The sequence below is a fragment of the Pipistrellus kuhlii genome, unplaced genomic scaffold (assembly GCF_014108245.1).
Source record: "Pipistrellus kuhlii isolate mPipKuh1 unplaced genomic scaffold, mPipKuh1.p scaffold_m20_p_24, whole genome shotgun sequence".
NCBI lineage: Eukaryota > Metazoa > Chordata > Mammalia > Chiroptera > Vespertilionidae > Pipistrellus > Pipistrellus kuhlii.
In genome coordinates this window covers 2,609,942-2,629,072 of record NW_023425523.1, presented here as the reverse complement: position 1 = coordinate 2,629,072, position 19,131 = coordinate 2,609,942, and the positions used below count along the sequence as shown (strand labels likewise).

The window sequence follows — 19,131 nt, the reverse complement described above, 5'->3', positions numbered from 1 at the left end:
ACCTGCGAGAACACAGCGAGCTCTCCAAGAGGGCCTGTAAACCCTCTCTCCCCCATCTCTTCCCTTCCTCTCCTGTGACAGCAACAGCGCCTTCAGAGAAATCCTCTATAAAACCCTCCTCCTTTGTTTTCTTATCTTTTGTGTATACTGGATCCGGCTGAGGAGTCAACCATCGTGGAAAGGTTCTTGATTCTTTCCTTTGTGGGTTTCATATAGGCATAACTAGCTTTGAAATTTCATATCTATTGTCTCTTGGTGTTTGGGTGGCCACTTCTATTTAATGTTCTGTCGCACTGAAGAAGCCAGTGAAGGCGAGGGTGCTTTCAGATAGCAATGAGCTTCATGGAGACATGGAAACAGGTGATGTGATAAAGAGTGGCTGGGAGAAGAAGGCTCATTTAGAACATCTGATCCAGTAAGGCATTTCTCCCTGAGGAGGTGGCATGTTGAGCCATGACCTGGAGGTCAGGAGCCAGTTTTGCCGAGAGTTTGTGTATGGTGTGTGTGTGTGTGTGTGTGTGTGTGTGTGTGTAAACCAGGGCTTCTTTATACTGTGCTCTCAGCTGAGGTATGTTTTAAACATGCATATTAAAAGTTACAAAGAAAAGAATTTGGCAGTGTGGACAATGGATTGCTGGGGGTAAGGATGGTTGAATAGGAGCAGAGACTAGTTAGGAGGCTTTTGCTAAAATCCAGAGAGGTGAGAAGGTGGCAGGGACGGAGCTGGAAATGAGACAGATTTCAGACATAGAGCCCACGGAGTTTGCAGATCAAGTGAGAGGATATGGTGGTCGCCAGGGCCAGACTAATATCAAAGTGACTCTGAGGACACAAGAGTCTACATTCTCAAATTAATCCCCACTAGATTGGGAATGGGCAACTGGGAAAGCAAGCCTCTTCAAATTGTTTATGTCTCAGGCCAAATTCATGTTATTGGACTTGGGGTTGAGTCCAAGTTAGCAACACAGCTGTGGGGAGCTAGCAAAGGGGGTAGAGGCCGGGGCTGGAGGACTGGCGGGAAATTCTGTAATTCTACAAAATTCTACAAGGTGGGCAACCGGAAGAGATCTCTTCCCATTGGGAGTTGTAGCTCTCCACCTTCCGGTGCGCTCCTGGAATACATTGCTTCTTGCACCCGAGGCCATGCTATATAGCGCATTCATCAGCGGGGCCCAGGAACACAGACCGCAGATTCGCTCTTGGTTAGATCAATTATGCAAATACCCACTGAACTGCCGGAACCTTGACTTCACATTTAGGGAGCTTTAATTCAGTGCCCATTCAAGTGCCCATCCCATCGGGGGACTCCTGCCCGTCTGCAATCCGCCGGAGGCAGCGCTGTTTGTTGGTAGCTGTTCGTCTTTGTTGTCGCTCTTTTCTTTTGCTTCCTGTACATCTGATAAGACACACGGACATGTGTGCCTGTCATTGCGGATCTGTCAATGGCTTGGGTTTTCCGGACATAATCTCGTTTAATGGAGCCGGGTTTTGTTTTGTGTTTTTTTCTTTCCTGTCTGAGTTTTTTCCCTATGAGTGAAGCATTGTTTTTGAAGTTGTTGCTAAAGTGCTCTGATGTCCTATAGCTAAAATACAAAAAAGAAAAGAAAAGGGGGGGGCTCTTGTGGAGACTGAGCGTGGAGGCTCTGAGGGTCTGAATGATGCTGGAAACACAACTGGGACAGAGATGGGCCAGCCTCTGTCTCCTGGGCAGCAGCTGCTTTGTTTTCAGCTGTCCTCCCTGATCCTTCGGCTTGGCCTGCCTTGTCATGTGTCCTAAGACAATGGCCGGTAAACGGCGGCTGGAAGGTCGTACTGGGGATGTGGCAGCAGCCGTTGGGCCAGATGTAAGCTGCTGAGAGGGCAGCGAATTGGGCCCCGATTTTCTTCCTGAAAGGCCTGAAAAGTGAGGAGGCTGGAGCAGACACAGATTGATGGAGAACTGGGTGACCTCCCCCAAGAGAGAGAGAGAGAGAAAGAGAGAAGATGACTATTTTTGTTTTGTTTTGATGTGTTTTTCCCCCCCAATTTTCAGTCCCAGTTTTCCTGAGCCTGGCTGCCTAGTTCCTTCTCTTTCACTAGATATAGACAGACAGACAGATATTTAAATATTAAACTTAAGTTTAATATTTAAGTATTTTTTACTTGAGTTGTTGTAAGTGTGTAACCAGAAAAGTTGCCATTAGAATAGGTTTGGTACCAAGAGTGAGGTTTCAAGCGATAGAACCTTCAAACCTGAGACTAGCTATGGTATTACTGAGATGAAATAGAATTAAAAAATTTTCATTACAGGAAAGGAAGTTTGCAGCCTCTGATTTTTGGTTTAAAAAAAAAAAAACCACACAAACAAGTAATTAAGTTGTCACCTGCTCTCCCTTGAGACCCAGACCATATGCCGCTGAAGGTGGAGCTTTGGGAGGCCTGCTGCCCGTATGGAGAATGAAGCAGATTACGTGCTGCTCATCACCTTAGAGAAAGGCCAGCAGCAGACACAGGTTTCTGTCCAGGATGCCTAAGAGCAAACCAGCCAAGCAGGACGGTCATGTAACTCGGGTGCAGGAAGCCTGTGCTGCCTGTAGGGGGAGCTCTCTGGCGACTTAGAGCCACGTCCAGGAGCCAGTGGGCTTTGCCAAACTGTGGTCTGGTCCTAATTTTCTGTCTCATTAAGTGGCTAGTGACCAAGTTAAAGCCCTGATTGACAGAGATGGAGTTCAGGCCGTTGGAAAATAAGTATTTTGGGGAAAAAGGAGCTGCTGGGGAACAGGCATCTCTCACCCTGCCTTCCCACCGAATGAGAAGAACACCCCCATCCCCCTGAGAGACCAGTCTTCAGGGCTGCGGTGGGAATGTGGACAAGGAAAGGCCGCCCTTGGCCTTTTCAGCTACATCTCCTCTGAGCCATGCATCAGCCATGAGGAGGGCGGGCAGGTTGTGGGCCTGGTCTTCAGGATTCATTTGGGCTGTTACGGTCGGAAGCCTTCCAAGGACCTTGGCCCTCTGTACCAGCCGGGACCCCTCCTGCTTTGGGATTTTTTTGAGATGTGCGTGGACCAGGAGTCACCATGATTCTGCCACCCTAGAAATGGCGTTCTTCCCTCTTGTTTTCTCATTCTTTCCTCTATTTTCTATGTAAATGGTACCTCCCCACTCCCATCCCCCGCCCTCCTCCTGGTTTTGCTGCATTATCCGATATTGGGAAGTGATTGGCAGAGGTTAAATTTATCTTCTAGTTCACACGTGGTAAGAAGGTGAGCAGTCCCATTTGGACAGGATCTCACAGACGAGAGGAGGCTGTGGTTGGGCCCCAGGTTTTACTGGTTGGGGTGGGTAGTGGGGACAGATGGTAAATGGTATGGTGTAAAAAACAGGGTGGCGTGGCCAGACTTGGGAATGCTGAGTTAAATAAACACAAAGAGACTTCTCCCGCAGTTCTCAGCCTGTTCAGTGTCTAATGTGCGTCTTCCCGAGGGGCCTGTTGTGGGAAGAATCTCCCAGACTTACTTGACACGGAATGACTTCTGAATACGGTTGGGTTTAGAGCACAAATGGAGAAGGGGAGAAAGATATTACGGAGGGGAAGCCAGGGGCTTATGACACCATCTCAGATGCCTCAGGGGTTCACAACCACCTGCTCTATATCGGAGCAACTGGCCTTGGTTCGAAGTCTTGGGAGCGCGTGTTTGTGTGTGTGCGTGTGTGTGTGTGTGTGTGTGTGTGTGCGTGTGTGAGAGAGAGAGAGAGAGAGAGATCATGCATCCTCGCATGTAGGCACAAGTCCTGGCTGTGGGCTCAAAGGCAGGAACCAGGTTGATTCTTATCCCTTAGCCCAGAGGCCTCTCATCCCCTGACATTTGCCCGGGTCTCTGCGGGGACTCCCTGTCTCCCAGGCTCTGCTGGGCTTGGGCTGGCTGGGGTGGGGGCGGGAGCTCATTATCATTCTGAGAAGTGTGGGGGAGACAAGGCTAGTTAGGACACTTGCACTCCTCCTACAGGCCCTGACCCCTGGGACACTCTCTGGCCCACCCAGCTCCTGAGAGCATGTTGGAGGAGCCTTTTCAGGGCCCTCTCACGCTGACACCCTTTGTTTATTTTTGCACCCCTAATTACCCTTTCCACTTGCCTGGTTTATTTTTAGAGGTTTCCCATCCACCTCATTAACATCTCGTAAGAGCTCCTGTCTCATATTTTTACCATTTATACCCTTAATTAAACACGCTGGCCTTTGTTATCTCCAAGTACAGGGCCTTGTTAGAATTTACATGGGGTGACAGCCACTGCCTAACTGATGTTTAAGTATTCCTTCCCCTCTCTCCAGCCCTTCTGGGCCCGGGCCTGTCCTGTCTCCCCAGGACTCTGGTCCCCTTTGGCTATTCTTTCCGTAATCAGAAGGAGCAGGCTCCGGCTGCTGGCTGCTGGCTGCTGGCTGCTTTGTTGTGTTGATTTTTCTTTTTGGCGCCCGTTGGCCTCCTTGTTCTATCCCCACCCGGAGTCCTGAGGGGAGACCAAGCTTTGCCATCCGATGTGTGAACAGAACAGCGATACTTAATTAAATGCACCCCAGGACTCAGCTCCCTGATCCTGCACCCGCTGACCTGCCCACCCCCTCAGGAGAGCTCGGCCTAATTACCTTGTCCTGCTGGCCCAGTTTGTTTTCAGACCTTCTTAGTGGGACTGGCCACTATCTTGAGAGCATCCATCATCACAGGCACCCATCCTAGGTACCACCTTGCGGAGGGAGGGAAGCTGGCATGGGTCAGAAGCAGCACTTTCAGCCAGGAAACAGTGGCGGCTCAGGTTTCTAGGGCACAAAGGAAGGTGCTTTCTGGGCGGTGTTTGGGGGCCTGAGGAGGAACCTGAGCTTTGGGCAGGAGAGAGCAGTGGTCGTCTTCCGTGGCCTGGGTCCAATCTGCTGTATGGAGCTCGCTGTGTCCCTGTAAGAGGTAAAGCTACTGTCTGATGGCCCAGGAAGAGCCAGTGGGGTGCAGGCTGAGGTGCACCAAGCTCTCCAGAGACAGGATGGAGCAGTTACGGTCAGACCCATCCACATTTGCATCTTGATTCATCCCCTTGGCTTTGGACTTTTACGTCTCTTACTTGTTTTCTCATCTATACCACAAGGCAATACTAATGGTGTCTGCCTCAGAGGCTTGCTGTCAGAATGGATCAGGTAACACATGTAAAGAACCTGGCATGGTGACTGGCACATCACATCACAGGTGGGAGCTGCTGTTATCAATATTAGTATTATTGGAAGGTAGTGGCCATTGTGGTCATAAGTGGCCACTTGAGGTCATAGCAGCAGTGGGAACCCATAAAGGACCTCTGCAATATGTATTCCCTTCAGCCTGTCTCCCAGAAATGGCCCTGTGGTCCATGGCTGGTGTAGGATAATTCTGGGTCTTGGTGATGATGTGGATTTTGGCCTGTAGGAGAAGTCATCTCCTCATTCATTCACATCCCAATGTATCCAACTCACATTTATTAAGCACCTACTATGTGCCCGGGGCCGTGTAAAGTCCTAGTATAGCGGAAACATCGGCTCTCAAGCAACCTGGGTTCTGATGAGGAAGACCCTAACTGATGTACACCGGAATGAAACAGGTTCCAGAAAGGAGATCCAAGCATCGAGTTGGAGAGCGGTAGGTGGAGGGGCTCTGAGAGAGGTGCCCAGGCCTGGGCAGCACTGTGTGCTGCCTTCTGTCCCCGCTGGTGCCCAGACTGTGGTCAGTCTGGTTAGAGCAGGTGCTCTCCGTTGTGGGGGAGGAAGAATCCTCCCTCTAGCCTTCTAGATTATTCCAGTTGGTCTAATAATGAAATCGACAGGAGACAGATCAGCGAGAGAAAATGGCCAAATTTAATTACATACGTATGAATGGGAACCCCACGTAGGTGAGACAGTCAGAGACCCTACATGCATGAGAGGTTCTGAAACAGAACGTGACATTCTGAGCCAAGCAGTGAGGGAAGGCACCCTGGGGCTCCAGAGAGGAGGAGGGCAGTTCCCGGGAAGATAAGCAAAGCAGATGTTCAGTAACTGTCGATAGTTGTTGCCCGGCCACGGCCACGTGGCTCAGTGGTTGAGAGTTGACCTATGAACCATGAGGTCACAGTTTGGTTCCCCACCCAGTCACATGCCTGGGTTGTGGGCTCGATCCCCAGCGTGGGGTGTGCAGAAGGCAGCCAATCAATGATATTCTCATCATTGATGTTTCTATCTCTTTCTCCCTCTCCATTGCTCCCTGAAATCAATAAAAAAAATATATTTTTAATGTTTTAAAAAATAATTAGATGTTTGCCCTGACCCATAGATAGGCCATAAAAGATTATCTGGTAATAACTCTTGTTGGGGGCAAAGCTCCCAAATTTAGATTCTTCTAGGGAGAGGTAAAATTTCTCATGAGCCTGCAGGCCTCCATTGCCTTCAACTTGAATAATCCACATGCCAGCGTGGCATGTCTTGGGGAGCCTGTTCTGAACCCCGCACAGCCATGATCAACCTCCTGTCTCTGCGTTAGCTCTGTGGTTGCAGAAGAAAGGGTGTAGGGATGGGAAGCAGATGGCGCGTCCTGCTCCGGTGGGGACTGAACGGCAGTATCATTGGGTGGGTGACCCTCAGGGCCCTGGGCAGGGCTCCTGGAGCAGGCGCCTTACAACCTGTTTGCTGCTTGCACCTCCTTCCTGTTCAGGTGGACATGTGCTGCCCATGGTGCTGAAAGACAGAAATACCCAGGGGAATAATCCCCCCAAGACTGTCCATGGGCACAGCCCTCTGAGACCGCCTGCCTGTGAGTTCAGAACACAGGCACCTGTGCGCTGGCTCTGGGTCAGGATCTTCTTGATGAGAAACAGCTGTCTCACTCCAGGTGAAGCCAAACCTCTGACTCAGGGACCAGATGTTCCTCGGTGCGCGGGCCTGAACTTGACTGGCATCACAAGCACCTGCCAGCTTGGCGAAACGCAGGCTCCTGGGCTGCACCCCAGCACGTGTTTGGAGACTCAGTGGCAGCAATTTACCTTTTACCAAGCTCTCCGGTGGCTCAGAGGCACTGCACGTCTGAGAGCGTGGCTGGAGGCCGTTCTCAGTTCCCATCATGTGGGGTTTCTAGACGCTGTTTCCTGAGCCAGAGGCTCGGTATTCTGAGTCTGGGCTCTTGACTGCTGTGGCTCGTGTGCCCCCCCCCCCTGGCAGCCGGCGCTCCTCTCCGGCAGGCTCACCACGAGGGGCACCTGGCTATGCGGGGCAGTGGAGGGCGCCCGGCAGGGAAAAGGCTCCGATGCTGGTTGCTGGTGGACAGGAGCATGTGCAGAAAAGAATAAGACGACAAGGAAACGCACACTGACATCCAACAAGGAGGGGCCTGAGAAGGCTTTCCTGGGGTCAGGCCGGAAAGAAGGCTGGGCCGGCCAGTGTGGGTCACTGGGTTGGAGAGTCATCTGTGCCATGAAGGCCGCAGGTTCCATTCCCAGCCGGGGCACATACCTAAGTTGTGGGTTCGATCCCCAGCCGGGATGCGTGCAGGAGGCAACCAATCAATGTCTTTCTCTCACATTGGTGCTTCTCTCCCTCTCAAATCAATTTTTTAAAAAAGGAGAGAACGGACGGGTTTTCCGGGGAGGGCAGCATGGTGGGAGGAGCGGTTCCATTGCCTGTGGGGAGGGTAGAGACCCATGAAGGGTCCCGAATGCCAATGAATCCACTGCCAGCTCCCCGTCAGACAAATCCTCGGTGGTTTTTAAACATCACGCAGACATTAATCATCCCTCCTCCCCTGTGGGCAGAAGGGGCGTCAGGAGAGGTTTGGATACCGTACTATGGAAGGCATACTAATCACATTGGAGTGACAGGACTACCAGGGAGGGGAGGCTGGCTTTTTAGGGGTGCACCGTCTCTGTCCAGGGAACAATCCTGATGAGTTTGCCTGGAGGGTTTTAAATTTTTTAAAATGTGAATGTCTTTAGGTAGAGCTTACAGGTCCGGTGCCCACCACCTGCCACTCATCCTTTGTCTCACAGCCTCACGTTCATGCCACCCTCTGAGTGCAGAGGCCTCAGAGTTTTCAGTCCCTGGAGGGTAATCCCGGAGGGAAATAACAAGGGTATAGAGAAAGAGTGGGCAGTGAGACCACACAGAAGAAATAAATATAACGTGAGGGCTGATGGAGGGAGAGAAGGGAGACAGTGCTTCTGAAGTTCAAGCACAGCTGCAGGAGCAGCTCTGAGAGACACTGGCTTTGGCGAAGGCGGGCTTTCGGCTGCATCAGGACATCCGAGTGGCAGGTGGCTGTCTGGGCTGGGCACTCCCAGAGTCGTGGCAGCTGGGATGTGGATCAGCTTCAGCATGGAGGCAGCAGCTGATGTGGAGGCGATGGGGGTGAAACTGTCCAGGAAGAATGAGAGGTGGGGAGAGGCCAGGGCCCAGGCCTGCGGGCCCTCTCAATTCCAGGGTGGGGTGGATCCCATGAAGGAGACCAGAGTCGGGCAGGGAGAGAACCTTAGGGAAGGACGGCTGATCATGGGGGAGGCACTGGGAGGTCACAAAGAGATGGCCTGGGAACCAGTAATAAGCCACTGGCTCTGCGTAGGCGTGAGAAGGCAGCGGAGTGAGTGTTCACGTGGCTGGCTCTCCTCTAGATGACTGTGCATTTAGGGGAGGGGGGGGGCTGTATGGGGCTTTGCCTGAGGGGCTGGCATGGGTTTCTGGCTGAGAGCTGGGCCGCCGAGGGTGGCCTGTCCTCTGACATGTCACTGTGTGCTCCCTGCGCACCCGTTACCATGGGTCCTGAGCTGGCTCGCCCTGCCTGCTCCCGCAGCCTGGAGCACCGTGGCCCTCCTCGGCTCCTCCTCCAGCGCTGTGCTCTGCTCGGTGAGCCGCACTGGCCGGAGCTCTGTGGTCGGCCTCGGCCACGTCAGCTTCCAGGCTGCTTGCTCACCAGCCGGTTTTCCACTCGGGTCTTAGCTGCTCCTCCTCCTCCCACCTGGTGCCTGGGAAGGTCACAGAATGGCCGCTCAGCTGTGGCTGACAGTGGGAAAGCTCTCTTCGGGGGCAGGGATGGAGTTTGGGACAAAAACCGAGCAGTGTCGCGTAGCCGCACATTTTTATCCAAAGTGAAAACGCAGCTGGCCACTCTCTGAAGCGTTATCTGGTATTTATAGGGGTCGGGACCAAGGGCCAGCGGCTCGGAATGGAAATTCCTGAGCCTGGAGCAACGGGCTGTTGGCTTTCTCTCTCCCTGGAGTTCAGCTAAGGTTTTCCTCCTGAGAATTTTCAAGGGCTGAGAAGTTCGAAGAGGCCCCGTGGGCAGGGGAGGGGGACCTTCCCCTCGGCGTGGACACCTCGTGTGTTCTCTAGAGTCGATGGCACGAAGGAGGGTGAAGGGCAAGGAGAATGGACCAGTGGGGGGACCCGAGGAGCAGCTGCCTTGCCGGCTCTCTGGGGTGACGGTCATTGTTCCCGTCCCCGCAGCCGCTGGGACCTCCTGCCTCTGGGACCACGTGGCCATGCTAACCTGGGGGCAGAAACCGGAGTCGATGCTTGTCGTTGGCACAAACCTTCCAGCTGCAAGGAAAAGGAGCTGTGAGGTAGTTGACATTTAAAAAGACAGCTGGAATGAGCGAGATATCGACTGACACATTCATTAAATGTCACCACTTTTGTTTCTCTTCAACGGCTCAGTGCTTACATTATTCCAAATTAATTACACAGCCACTCGATTTCTTCCCCGCACCCCCTCCCCCGCTCCTCCCACCCCCGCCAGGGGTAAGAGCAGCGCAGTGGCCGAGCCCCTTTGTTCTCGGTTACCCGGTTCTGTGTGGTGACAGGGCCTCGCGGGCAGATACCCTGTGACATGCTCTCAGGGTGCAGATCGGAAGCCGAGCCTCAGGGGGGTTATCTGACCTGCCCAGGGTAGACTGGGGAAGTGGGGAGCCAGGACTGAACCCCGGCCCCTGGCTCTGGGCTCTCGAGTTTTCCAGATGCATTGATGTCAAAGCGATGACTCCATGCTCACGTGGCCAGCCTGGAGGAACCAGCGCGCCTGTCAGATGGCCCCTGGGACTGAAATAGGGGAGAATGCGGTTCAACCCCCAGCTTCAGTGCCAGGGAGAGAGCGAGCTGGGGCGTTCCGGCAGCAGGAACAAAAGTGGTTCAGAGCCCTAGCCGGTTTAGCTCAGTGGATAGAGCATCAGCCTGCATTACTGAAGGGTCCTGGGTTCGATTCCGGCCAAGGGCGCATGCAGGAGGCAGCCAATCAAGGATTCTCTCTCATCATTGATGTTTCTGGGTCTCCCTCTTTCTTCCTCTCTGAAATCAATAAAGAAATATATTTTTAAAAAACGGTTCAGAACCAGGAGGCAGAGGGAGAACTCGTGCATGGCAGCTGCACATGTTGGAGCCATTTGAGAAAGAAAGCTGCTGGTCATTTGAGGAAGACGGTGTCTGAAGCTCGTCTGGTTTTTTGACTTCACAAGCCACGGTGTCCTTGCCGGTCATTTCTCCAGGGAGAGGAAAGACCGCAGTTCAAAGGGCACAGCCCTTTCCACCGTGATGAGCTAGTCTGTGTCTCAGGGACTGGCTAGTCTGTGTCTCAGGGACTGGCATTCCCCCAAACACTTAGGATTTCTAGCCACGGGGTTCAGGCCTGGCTCCGACACAGGCTGCAGGGAAGCTGCAGAGAAGACAAGAAGCGCACCCTGTCTCAGGAAGCTGGAGGCACCGGCCACGGGGCTGCTCCGGTCTCTCTGGATAATCCCTGATGTCTCAGCCAGCTCCCCAGTCTGCGTGGGGAGAGAAGCCCCGAAGGGAAAGGAGTCACAGTCTGCCCACTCCAGCCTCGGGGCTCAGTTCCCACCAGGCAGTCATCCCAGTGAGACCTCCTTGAGAGGGGAGCCGCAGGAGGCAGGCGCGCCAAGCCGGCCTGAGAGTCACGGTTCCATTCCTGGTCAGAGCACATGCCTGCGTTTGGTTTGCAGATGCTGAAGTCTCTCTGCCCTCTCCCACGGCAGCTCATCCCTGGTTTCCCTCTTCATCAAGTCTAAGGGCACCGGCTTTGTTTGGCGCTGAGTGTTGGAGAGTAATGAACCTCCTGCCCCGACTGAGCTCAGCACGCTTTCCGGTTACAGCCAGCCTTCACGCAATAAAGTATTTTTATTGATTTCAGAGAGGAAGGGAGAGGGGGAGAGAGGGAGAAAGAAGCATCGAATGGCTGCCTTCTGCACGACCCCTACTGGGGATTGAGCCCGAAACGCAGGCATGTGCCCTGACCAAGAATGGAACTGTGACCTCCTGGCTCAACCACTGAGCCACATGGGCTGGGGTGCATTTTCCAACATACAGCGCATTTATGGGTGACTGGCCAGGGTTGGTGTGATGGGCGGACTCCACACTCTAGCTTAGGGGTGTCGAACTCAATCAGAGAAGGGGCCAAAATCTAAAATCCAGCCAAAATCGCGGGCCGAATGGTTTACTGAACAGTCATAAACTGTCATTGTGATGGAAACGCAGCGGAGTGCAGTGATGACAGCGCGGTGCGGGCCACATTGCAAGGCCTGGCGGGACGGATTTGGCCCGCGGGCCTTGTGTTTGACACATGTGCTCTAGCTGTTACGGGAGGACTCCCTGGTGGAGGGGATCGAATTAGTACACGTGACCGATGGCTCACTCAGAGGCCACTGCAGGTCCCTGACCTCTAAATGCTGATGGCGCCCAAAGAGTCTCTCTCCTGGTCAACTTGTGCCCTCGTGGCAGAGTGCCCCTCTGGCTTCCTGTGAATTCACGGCTCACGCTGACCTCTCTGCCAAGCTGCACCTTGAACGGCAGCTGGCGGCTAGAATGCCTCCGGCATCTCAAACTTAGTTTGGCCCAGACTGGGCTCATCTTTTCCCCCTTGTTCTGCTGAGTGTCTGGTTTCTGGAAGGCACTGTCATTTTTCTCCCGCCTCCGATGTAAAAACACAGAGTGCTTTTGAATCCCCCTTCCCGCTCCCTGTCTCCCAGAGCGGTTCTGCTGTCCGCCTGCCTGTGATCCTGTGCGGGCACTGCCCATGCCTCGCTCAGCCCTTCGGGAGCAGAAGCCACGCCAGCAGGGAGGGGGAGGGACAGCAGGTCCATGTCCGGGGAGGCAGCAGCAGGAACTGGGCAGGGGCTGTGCCCATGGCCTGGCAGGAGGGTTCAGGCGGGGAGAGGAGGGTCTGGGCTGAGCAGGGCGAACAGGGTGGTTCATTGTGCTCAGCGGGTTCGTTGTCCCTCCGGGGCCAGGGTGCTTGGCAGCCCTGAGAACTCCTCAGCTCTGGGCCTGCACTGCACTGGGTGGGCGCTCTGAGGTGTGCCCCCCTCGCAGAGGTCTCCATCAGTGCCCTCCCCCTCTCTTTCTCGAGGCTGTCGCTCACCCGTGGGGTGTTCTCCCCAGGACTTCTGGAGCCTTTGTTTTCACTGAGTGCCTGCCCAGCACTGACCACTTCCTGCCTTGGGCTGCGTCACTTGCGTTGGCAACTTACTAGACTAAAAGCTTTCTGTGGGCAAGGTTCAGGCCTGAGGCTGGCGCCGTGTGTGGCCAATGGGCAGTCCTTCGTTTCATCACACAAGAAATGAGCCAGTTTCCTGTGCGAGTTCCTCTGAGCCAGCCCTCCCAGGCGTCCACGCTCACTGCGACCCGCCCAGCACCGAGAACCACACGGCTGCAGTTCCTCCTCCCTTGGCGCTTGGGCCCCGGCGTTTTGAGAGGTGACATGGGTAGTTCCGGGCGATGGACTGTCAAAGGAAGGTGACATGTGTTCCTTTCGGGCCAGAGCATCGAGGCCACTATGAGACCCGTCTGAGCTCTTTGCTGGCAGCAGCTAGCAGCGTTTGAGATGTTGGCTGCGGTGCCATTCTGAGTCCCTCTGCATGAATCCGTGAGCAGCTCCCCCTCCCCCCAGCCCCTGGCTGACCTTCAGCGGACACCTGGCGTGAACAAGTAAGCCTTTGCTTGTTGTTTTCAGCCGCTGAGATCTGGAGGCTGGCATTGCTGCGTGACCCAGCCCGCGGGCGGGCACCTTCACCCCGGGGTGGATCAGCTCCAGATGCCACCGGCACGTCCCCGCATGGGGGCTGCCGCCTCGTGGGCGGCTTGGTGAGGCGGCGGGAGGAGGGGAGCAGCAGAGCGCTTCTCTCAGCAGCTCAGCTCCCTGGGTGGCATCGCACTTAGATACAGATGCACAAATGGGTGGCGCCTTCCCTCCTCTCCACGGGCTGCCTTCTAAACTAAGAGCTGAGGTAAGCAGAGACGATTTTCTATGAGGCTAGAATGCTCTTTTTAAATATATATTTTTTGTTTTAGAGAGGGAGAGGGAGAGACAGAAACATTAAAGATGAGAATCATCCATCAGCTGTCTGCTGCACACCCCCGCTCCCTCCCCCAACACACACACACACACACACTGGGGATTGAGCCGCAACCCAGGCAGGTGCCCTAACCGGGAATCAATCAAACCACGATGCTCAACCACTGAGCCACCCCGGCATTAAAAAGAGATTTAATGCTCTTTTTAAATCTTCCAGTCTGCCATCGGATCTTCTTATCACTCCGCCACGGGGCGTTTATGAGAATTAGCAGGATCCCTCCCCTGGTGGGCGAAGCATCTCGCTTTCCAGACTGAGGGGGTGACCCACTTTCCTGGAGAAGCTGCGGCCTCTGGAGGAGCTGCGGATGGCGCTGAACAGCCGAGGAAGCAGCCCTGCCCGGGCCCAGGCAAACACCGGTGGCCCCAGCTGTGCGGGCCGTGCCCCTGTTCCTGGGGCAGAACCAACGCCACCAGCCCTATGGCTGTACCGCGAAGGGAGGCGGTCACCTCCAGGGACAGAGATGAAAAATAAAAGCTTTGCAGCATCCCTGTGTGCACGCTGACAGACCCCAGGAACCCACAGTGACGAGAGAAATGGGCAAGAGACAGAGATTTAATTGAATAAAGACTCCAGGCTGTGACGGGGAGGGAGATGCGAGGCAGTAATTAACAATGTCATTTTTTAAATGACGATGCAATTAATTAACATCCCGAGGATGGGGGCCGGGGGTGAGAGGAGGCATGTTTCAGTCCAGGAACACCGCTGCATACGGAGCAGGCAGCGCTGCAGTTTTAAAGACAACGTCTTTGTCCGAGGCCTCCATTATCCCAACGTCAGCAAAGCTCACAGGAGCAGCCCAAGAGGTTTCTCATGGCCGAGGAAACTAACAAACGAGTGCACCCTGTGTTTTATTTTATTCAGGAACTTGTGATTCATTTTACTCTTGTCTATGGGAGATGTTGGGCCAGATAATGAAATTGGCAGACCTTCAGGTTTCATTGAGGCTTCCGGTCAGAACAGCTTCCCCTGAGGAAGGGGAGGGGGGGTGCTCCCAGCCTGTGGAAATCTACCAACTCACCGAGGCTGCAGCTGGTTAGGCTGGCGTGGGGGCTGACCATAGTCTGCTCAGGAAGTGATTTTCCAAAACCATGTGTGAGAGAGCAGCTTGGACAGAAGGGGGATGGCTGAGAGCAGTAATTAGTCCAAGTTTCACGCCAATAACACTCCCTTCTCCAAAAGTTTAGAGTGGTTATCTGTAAGTACCTACAGGTTTTAATTTTTTCTTTAATGTGTTTTTATTGATTTCAGTGAGGGAGAAGGAGAGAGAGAGATAAAAACATCAATGATGAGAGAATCATTGACCGGCTGCCTCCTGCACGCCCCCTACTGGAGATCGAGCCCGCAACCCAGGCTTGTGCCCTGGCCGGGAATTGAACCGTGACCTCCTGGTTCTTGGGTCAACAGCGGTCAATCACTGAGCCACACAGCAGGCATGCCTACAAGTTGTGGATGACAGCTGGTCGTGCATGCACGTGAGCTCACTTCCGGGCTCCTTCTGGCCCAGGAAACTCAAGTGTCCCCTCATGGTTGCAGGAACCACAACGTCTGCTCATTGGCCCTCTTGATGGGGTCAGTCAAGAAAAATGAAGTGGCGGGATGTAAATCTTGCCATGACCTTGGTTTTTTCCTCGTACTCTCAAGAGAACATCCGCTGCAGACTGCCTAACCAGGAAGGCCTATCTGCCCACCACAAGACATTTGGGAAGAAAATGTATCTTTATACCAATGACTCAGTTGCCCCTAAGTTGAAGGCTCAGTACAATGGGGAGTTGGGGTTTGCCTACATTTACTTTTCTAAGCTTAACATGTCTTCTGCCACCACATCCCGTCACCTCGTGCCCAATCTGGCCATTTTTTAGGACCAGAACACACTGCCCAAAGGTGTTATCAGCAGAGAAGCCTGGTAACTTGGCTTTGAAATGAGGGCTATTTCATTGAGTTGCAGCTCCTCCAGGATACAGCAGGCGTAAAGAATAAGACACAGGTGCGTGAAGAGCCTGCACGTTCTTGGCCTCCGGTGGTTGAAAGAAGGGGTTCTTCAGCAGACCCGCCTTTGGGCGCACACACGGCTCTGTCTGAGCACACGTTGAAGGGGAAACTCCTTCTCCATTGACAAAGGCTCCACAGACTGAGCTGAGCACGTCAACCTAGTTCCGGGGGGTGGGGGGTGGGCGGACGGGGAGGCCAACTCAACAGAAATGTACTCTGACAATACAGAAGAGTTTAAATATATTTTTCCTAAACTGAACTTGGCCTAAGGTAGATATCTAAAGAAAAAAAAAAAAACACCCACAAATAATAACACTTTCATTACCACTGAAACAAACAGCAAACACAGAAGTACTCAATAGTTTACAGAACTAAAGTTCGAGATGAAGATTGCCCCAGAGTCGAAGGGGCTGAACTAGGCTTAAGAGAAACCAAGAAGACACTCTTCATAGAAAGATGCTCCCGCTATTACTTGGACTGCACACCTCCCCATCCAGAAAAGGACATTTGGCCTCGGGTTTTCTTAGGCTTTTTAAACAGCTGCTTGGTACCGCGTGGCATTACAAAGCCGTGCATAATACAGAAATCCTTCCAGAACACACGTACCTCCCTTGACAAGGAAGGTCATTTTCGAGAACAAGCACGGTCGTTCACGGTGGGGCGCGCGAAAACACAGGGCACGTTTCGTTTGGGCAGAATCATTCCTGAAGGGAGGGACCTAGTTCCCAGGAGGGGTCAAGACCTTTTCCCATCACGAGTGAAGCCCGTGGAGAAGGGGCGCGAGGGGCCCTGTACAACCTCCTCGAGGCTCCCAGACGCCAGGGCGCTGTGGCTTCCATAGGGACCAGGCGTCCATCTCGGCTTGTGTCCCAGGGCGAAGAGCTCCCAATAGTCCCCCAACGGCTCCTGCCTGGATTGGCACCTGCAGGCCGCCGAGAGGGAGCCCACAGCTCCACCCTCCGGGGTAGTGGCACTTGATGGAGGCACAACATTGCAGCCATCCACGTCACCTTTCCCCAAAAAGAAGACTATGTTACACTGTATTTTACTGACCCACTTCCGGGCTCTCCACTCTGCTTTTGCCTACTTTCCCTTTTCTTCTTCTCTTGACAGCAGATCCATAAAAAGGGAAAACCACACACACACACAAAAGAAAATCACCTTGGGAGACAGAAAAGACGAAGACGGATCTGACCGCAGGACAAGTGCCCCGGCCTTGGCCTACGCAGGAGCAGGTAGGACCCCGCGCCGCGCCGCCCCCGGTGCGCCCACCGCACGGCTCTGTGCGGAGACGGCTGAGCAGGTGCAGAAAGGACGGCGCCGAGTCCCGTCGGTGCGGCTCGGCCGTGCGGCTCACGGTGTCGGAGGCGGCTTCGGAGAGGGGCACGAGCTCTCGCTGTCGAAGCTGGCGGCGCGGCCCTGCCAGTGCTGGGAGGAGAGAAGCGGTTATTGACTGCGGGGGGACTGACGGCTCAGCTTCCGGAGCTGGTCTGGCTCATGCACTGGATTCACTCTTGGGAGCTTTCTCGAGTGTTGCCGTCAGCCATGCAAAATACGTCAGGGAACAGCTCTCGTTGGGAATACCTGAGTTAAGAAATAGACCTACTGCAGAGATCATGAAGGCGTGCTTGTGTGAGTGTGTGTGTGTGTGTGTGTGTGTGAGAGTGTGTGTGTGTGTGTGTGTGTGTGTGAGAGTGTGTGAGTGTGTGTGTGTGAGTGTGTGAGAGTGTGTGAGAGTGTGTGTGTGAGTGTGAGTGTGTGTGAGTGTGTGTGTGTGTGTATGAGAGTGTGTGTGTGTGAGAGTGTGTGTGTGTGTGAGAGTGTGTGTGAGTGTGAGTGTGTGTGTGTGTGTGTGAGAGAGAGAGTGTGTGTGTGTGTGTGAGAGTGTGTGTGTGTGTGTGTGTGAGAGTGTGTGTGTGTGTGAGTGTGTGTGAGTGTGAGTGTGTGTGTGTGTGTGTGTGTGTGAGAGTATGTGAGTGTGTGTGTGTGAGAGTGTGTGTGTGTGTGTGTGGAGGTGCGGTGACTGGGCCGTTTCTGAGCTTCCGCATTTCTCACACGGAAAACCGGATTACGTTAGCGGGAGAGGCAGTCTGCAGAGTGTGCCCTCCCTGCCAAGAGCCCGATCATGAATTATTGGCGAGCTGTCTGCGGCTGTTAGTACAGCTAAAAGCCTGATGTTGCTCTGGCTCTGGGCGTTCTTCAGTATTAATGCTTCCTCGGGGCATCCGCGCTGACTGGTGGAGAGATAGGAGGTGGAGGGCCGGCAGCCATTCCCCTTCTGGGTACCCGCCTTTGCTCCCCTCGGCTCTCTCCTCTCGGGGTTGCCTCCTCTCAGCCCGGCCCTAGCCCCCCTGTGAACCTGGGTGATGTCGTGAGGCATAATGGGATGAAGCAGAGGTTGAGGCTGACGGAACCGCCCTTGAGCATGTTGCCCTTGTTTGCATGGAAAAGCCAGCCAGGCACAGCGACAGCGGAGCGTGCGGGGCCAGGAGCTGACCCTGCGGTGGATGTGCCCGGCCTGCCTGGGGCTGTGAGCCCCAAAGGGAGGCAGTGCGGCCTTCCTGTGAGCGGAGGAGCACTCCGCTAGACACCACAGGACCGGTTCCGGGAGAGTCGGGGAGGGCAGGCTGGCCTTTCTGAAACGAAGTGCAGCCTGTGCTCCTGTGAGCCTCAGGTCTCCCCGTGGAGTGACAGGGCTGAGTGGGGGCTGGATATGCATTTGTGCATGTGTATGTGGGGGGAGGGGGCAGGAGGTCACGGCCGTTTCCAGACAAAGCCGAGCCCCCTAAGGAATAGACCACCTGCCATCAGCATCTCCTCTGGAGAAAGGGGGAGACCCCGTGCTGAGGAGAGACCCAAGCCTACCCAACGCCCTCATGCTCCCCGTTCTCCGGAAAGCCAGCTCTGCCGTCCTCCCCCAGCTCAGCGCCTCGTGGCCCCTCCGCACTTCCCGTCCAGGCTGAGCGGCAGCGTTACAGCCAAGCACGGCTGGACAAGCAGTGCTGACCAGGGTGTGACCCAGCACCCAGGCCTGGGAGACCATCCCACCTAACTCTCTCCTTCTTGAAGACAAGAAAACAAAGACACAGAGACGTGAAGACACAGCTAGCTGGGGCAGAGCCAGGATCCGAAACCAGGTCTCCTAACTCCCAACTCGGCGCTCCTTCCACGGCCCCGGCTGCCACCCTGGCACCGGCCGCGCCAGGGAAAGGAGACCGGGGGCCAGTGAGACGCCTGGCCTCGTGGTACTTACTCCTACTCCGGGAGGCAGTCTCTGCTCGCAGCATCCACGTGAATGCACTCACAACCGAGGGTTGCCCTGGTGAAATATTTTAGATCAGTAAATGCCTGCCTGTCGAGCCCACTGTGACTTCTGACTCAAGGGTTTCTCAACCAAAAGGTGGCATGGCGTGAGACGGTGACTAAGGCTTTCACCGAACAGACCTTCATTCTAGAAGTTCTCCTTTTCCTGTGATGGCCATCAATGCTGGTACAAGGTACCCTGTGATTACTGGCTCCTCCCCTGGGCTCCCCTGCCACCTAAACCACCTGATGGGCAGACCAGAGAGGAAACTGAAATCTCTACACAGAGCCCCGTTCTTCCTTCTGTGACAGCCCACAGAGGAGGCACACGGAGCTCACTTGTTTATCCGGGCTCCCCGCCAGCCCCTGATCTTCCTATGACGAAAAACACAGCAGACGGGTTCGTGGGCAGCGGGCAGGCGAAGGCACGGCCCAGGAGGCTTGCCGGGGCTGTGAACTCGCGGA

General features: G+C 54.4%; 1 protein-coding gene across 6 annotated transcripts in view; it reads right to left on the bottom strand.

Moving 5' to 3' along the window:
- Nucleotides 1-13,908: 13,908 nt before the first annotated feature.
- SYT6 (synaptotagmin 6) overlaps nucleotides 13,909-19,131 on the bottom strand; it is a 43,778-nt gene continuing 38,555 nt past the window's right edge. For 4 of the 6 annotated variants that reach the window (XM_036452871.2, XM_036452866.2, XM_036452868.2 and 1 more), the window contains one exon: nucleotides 13,909-16,791. In XM_036452871.2, coding sequence (XP_036308764.1) covers nucleotides 16,717-16,791 — 75 coding nt within the window. In that variant the 3' untranslated portion in view covers nucleotides 13,909-16,716. Of the gene's footprint in view, nucleotides 16,792-18,616; nucleotides 18,683-19,131 lie in introns of all 6 variants that reach the window. The other 2 variants (XM_036452869.2, XM_036452870.2) reach the window with 1 other exon arrangement.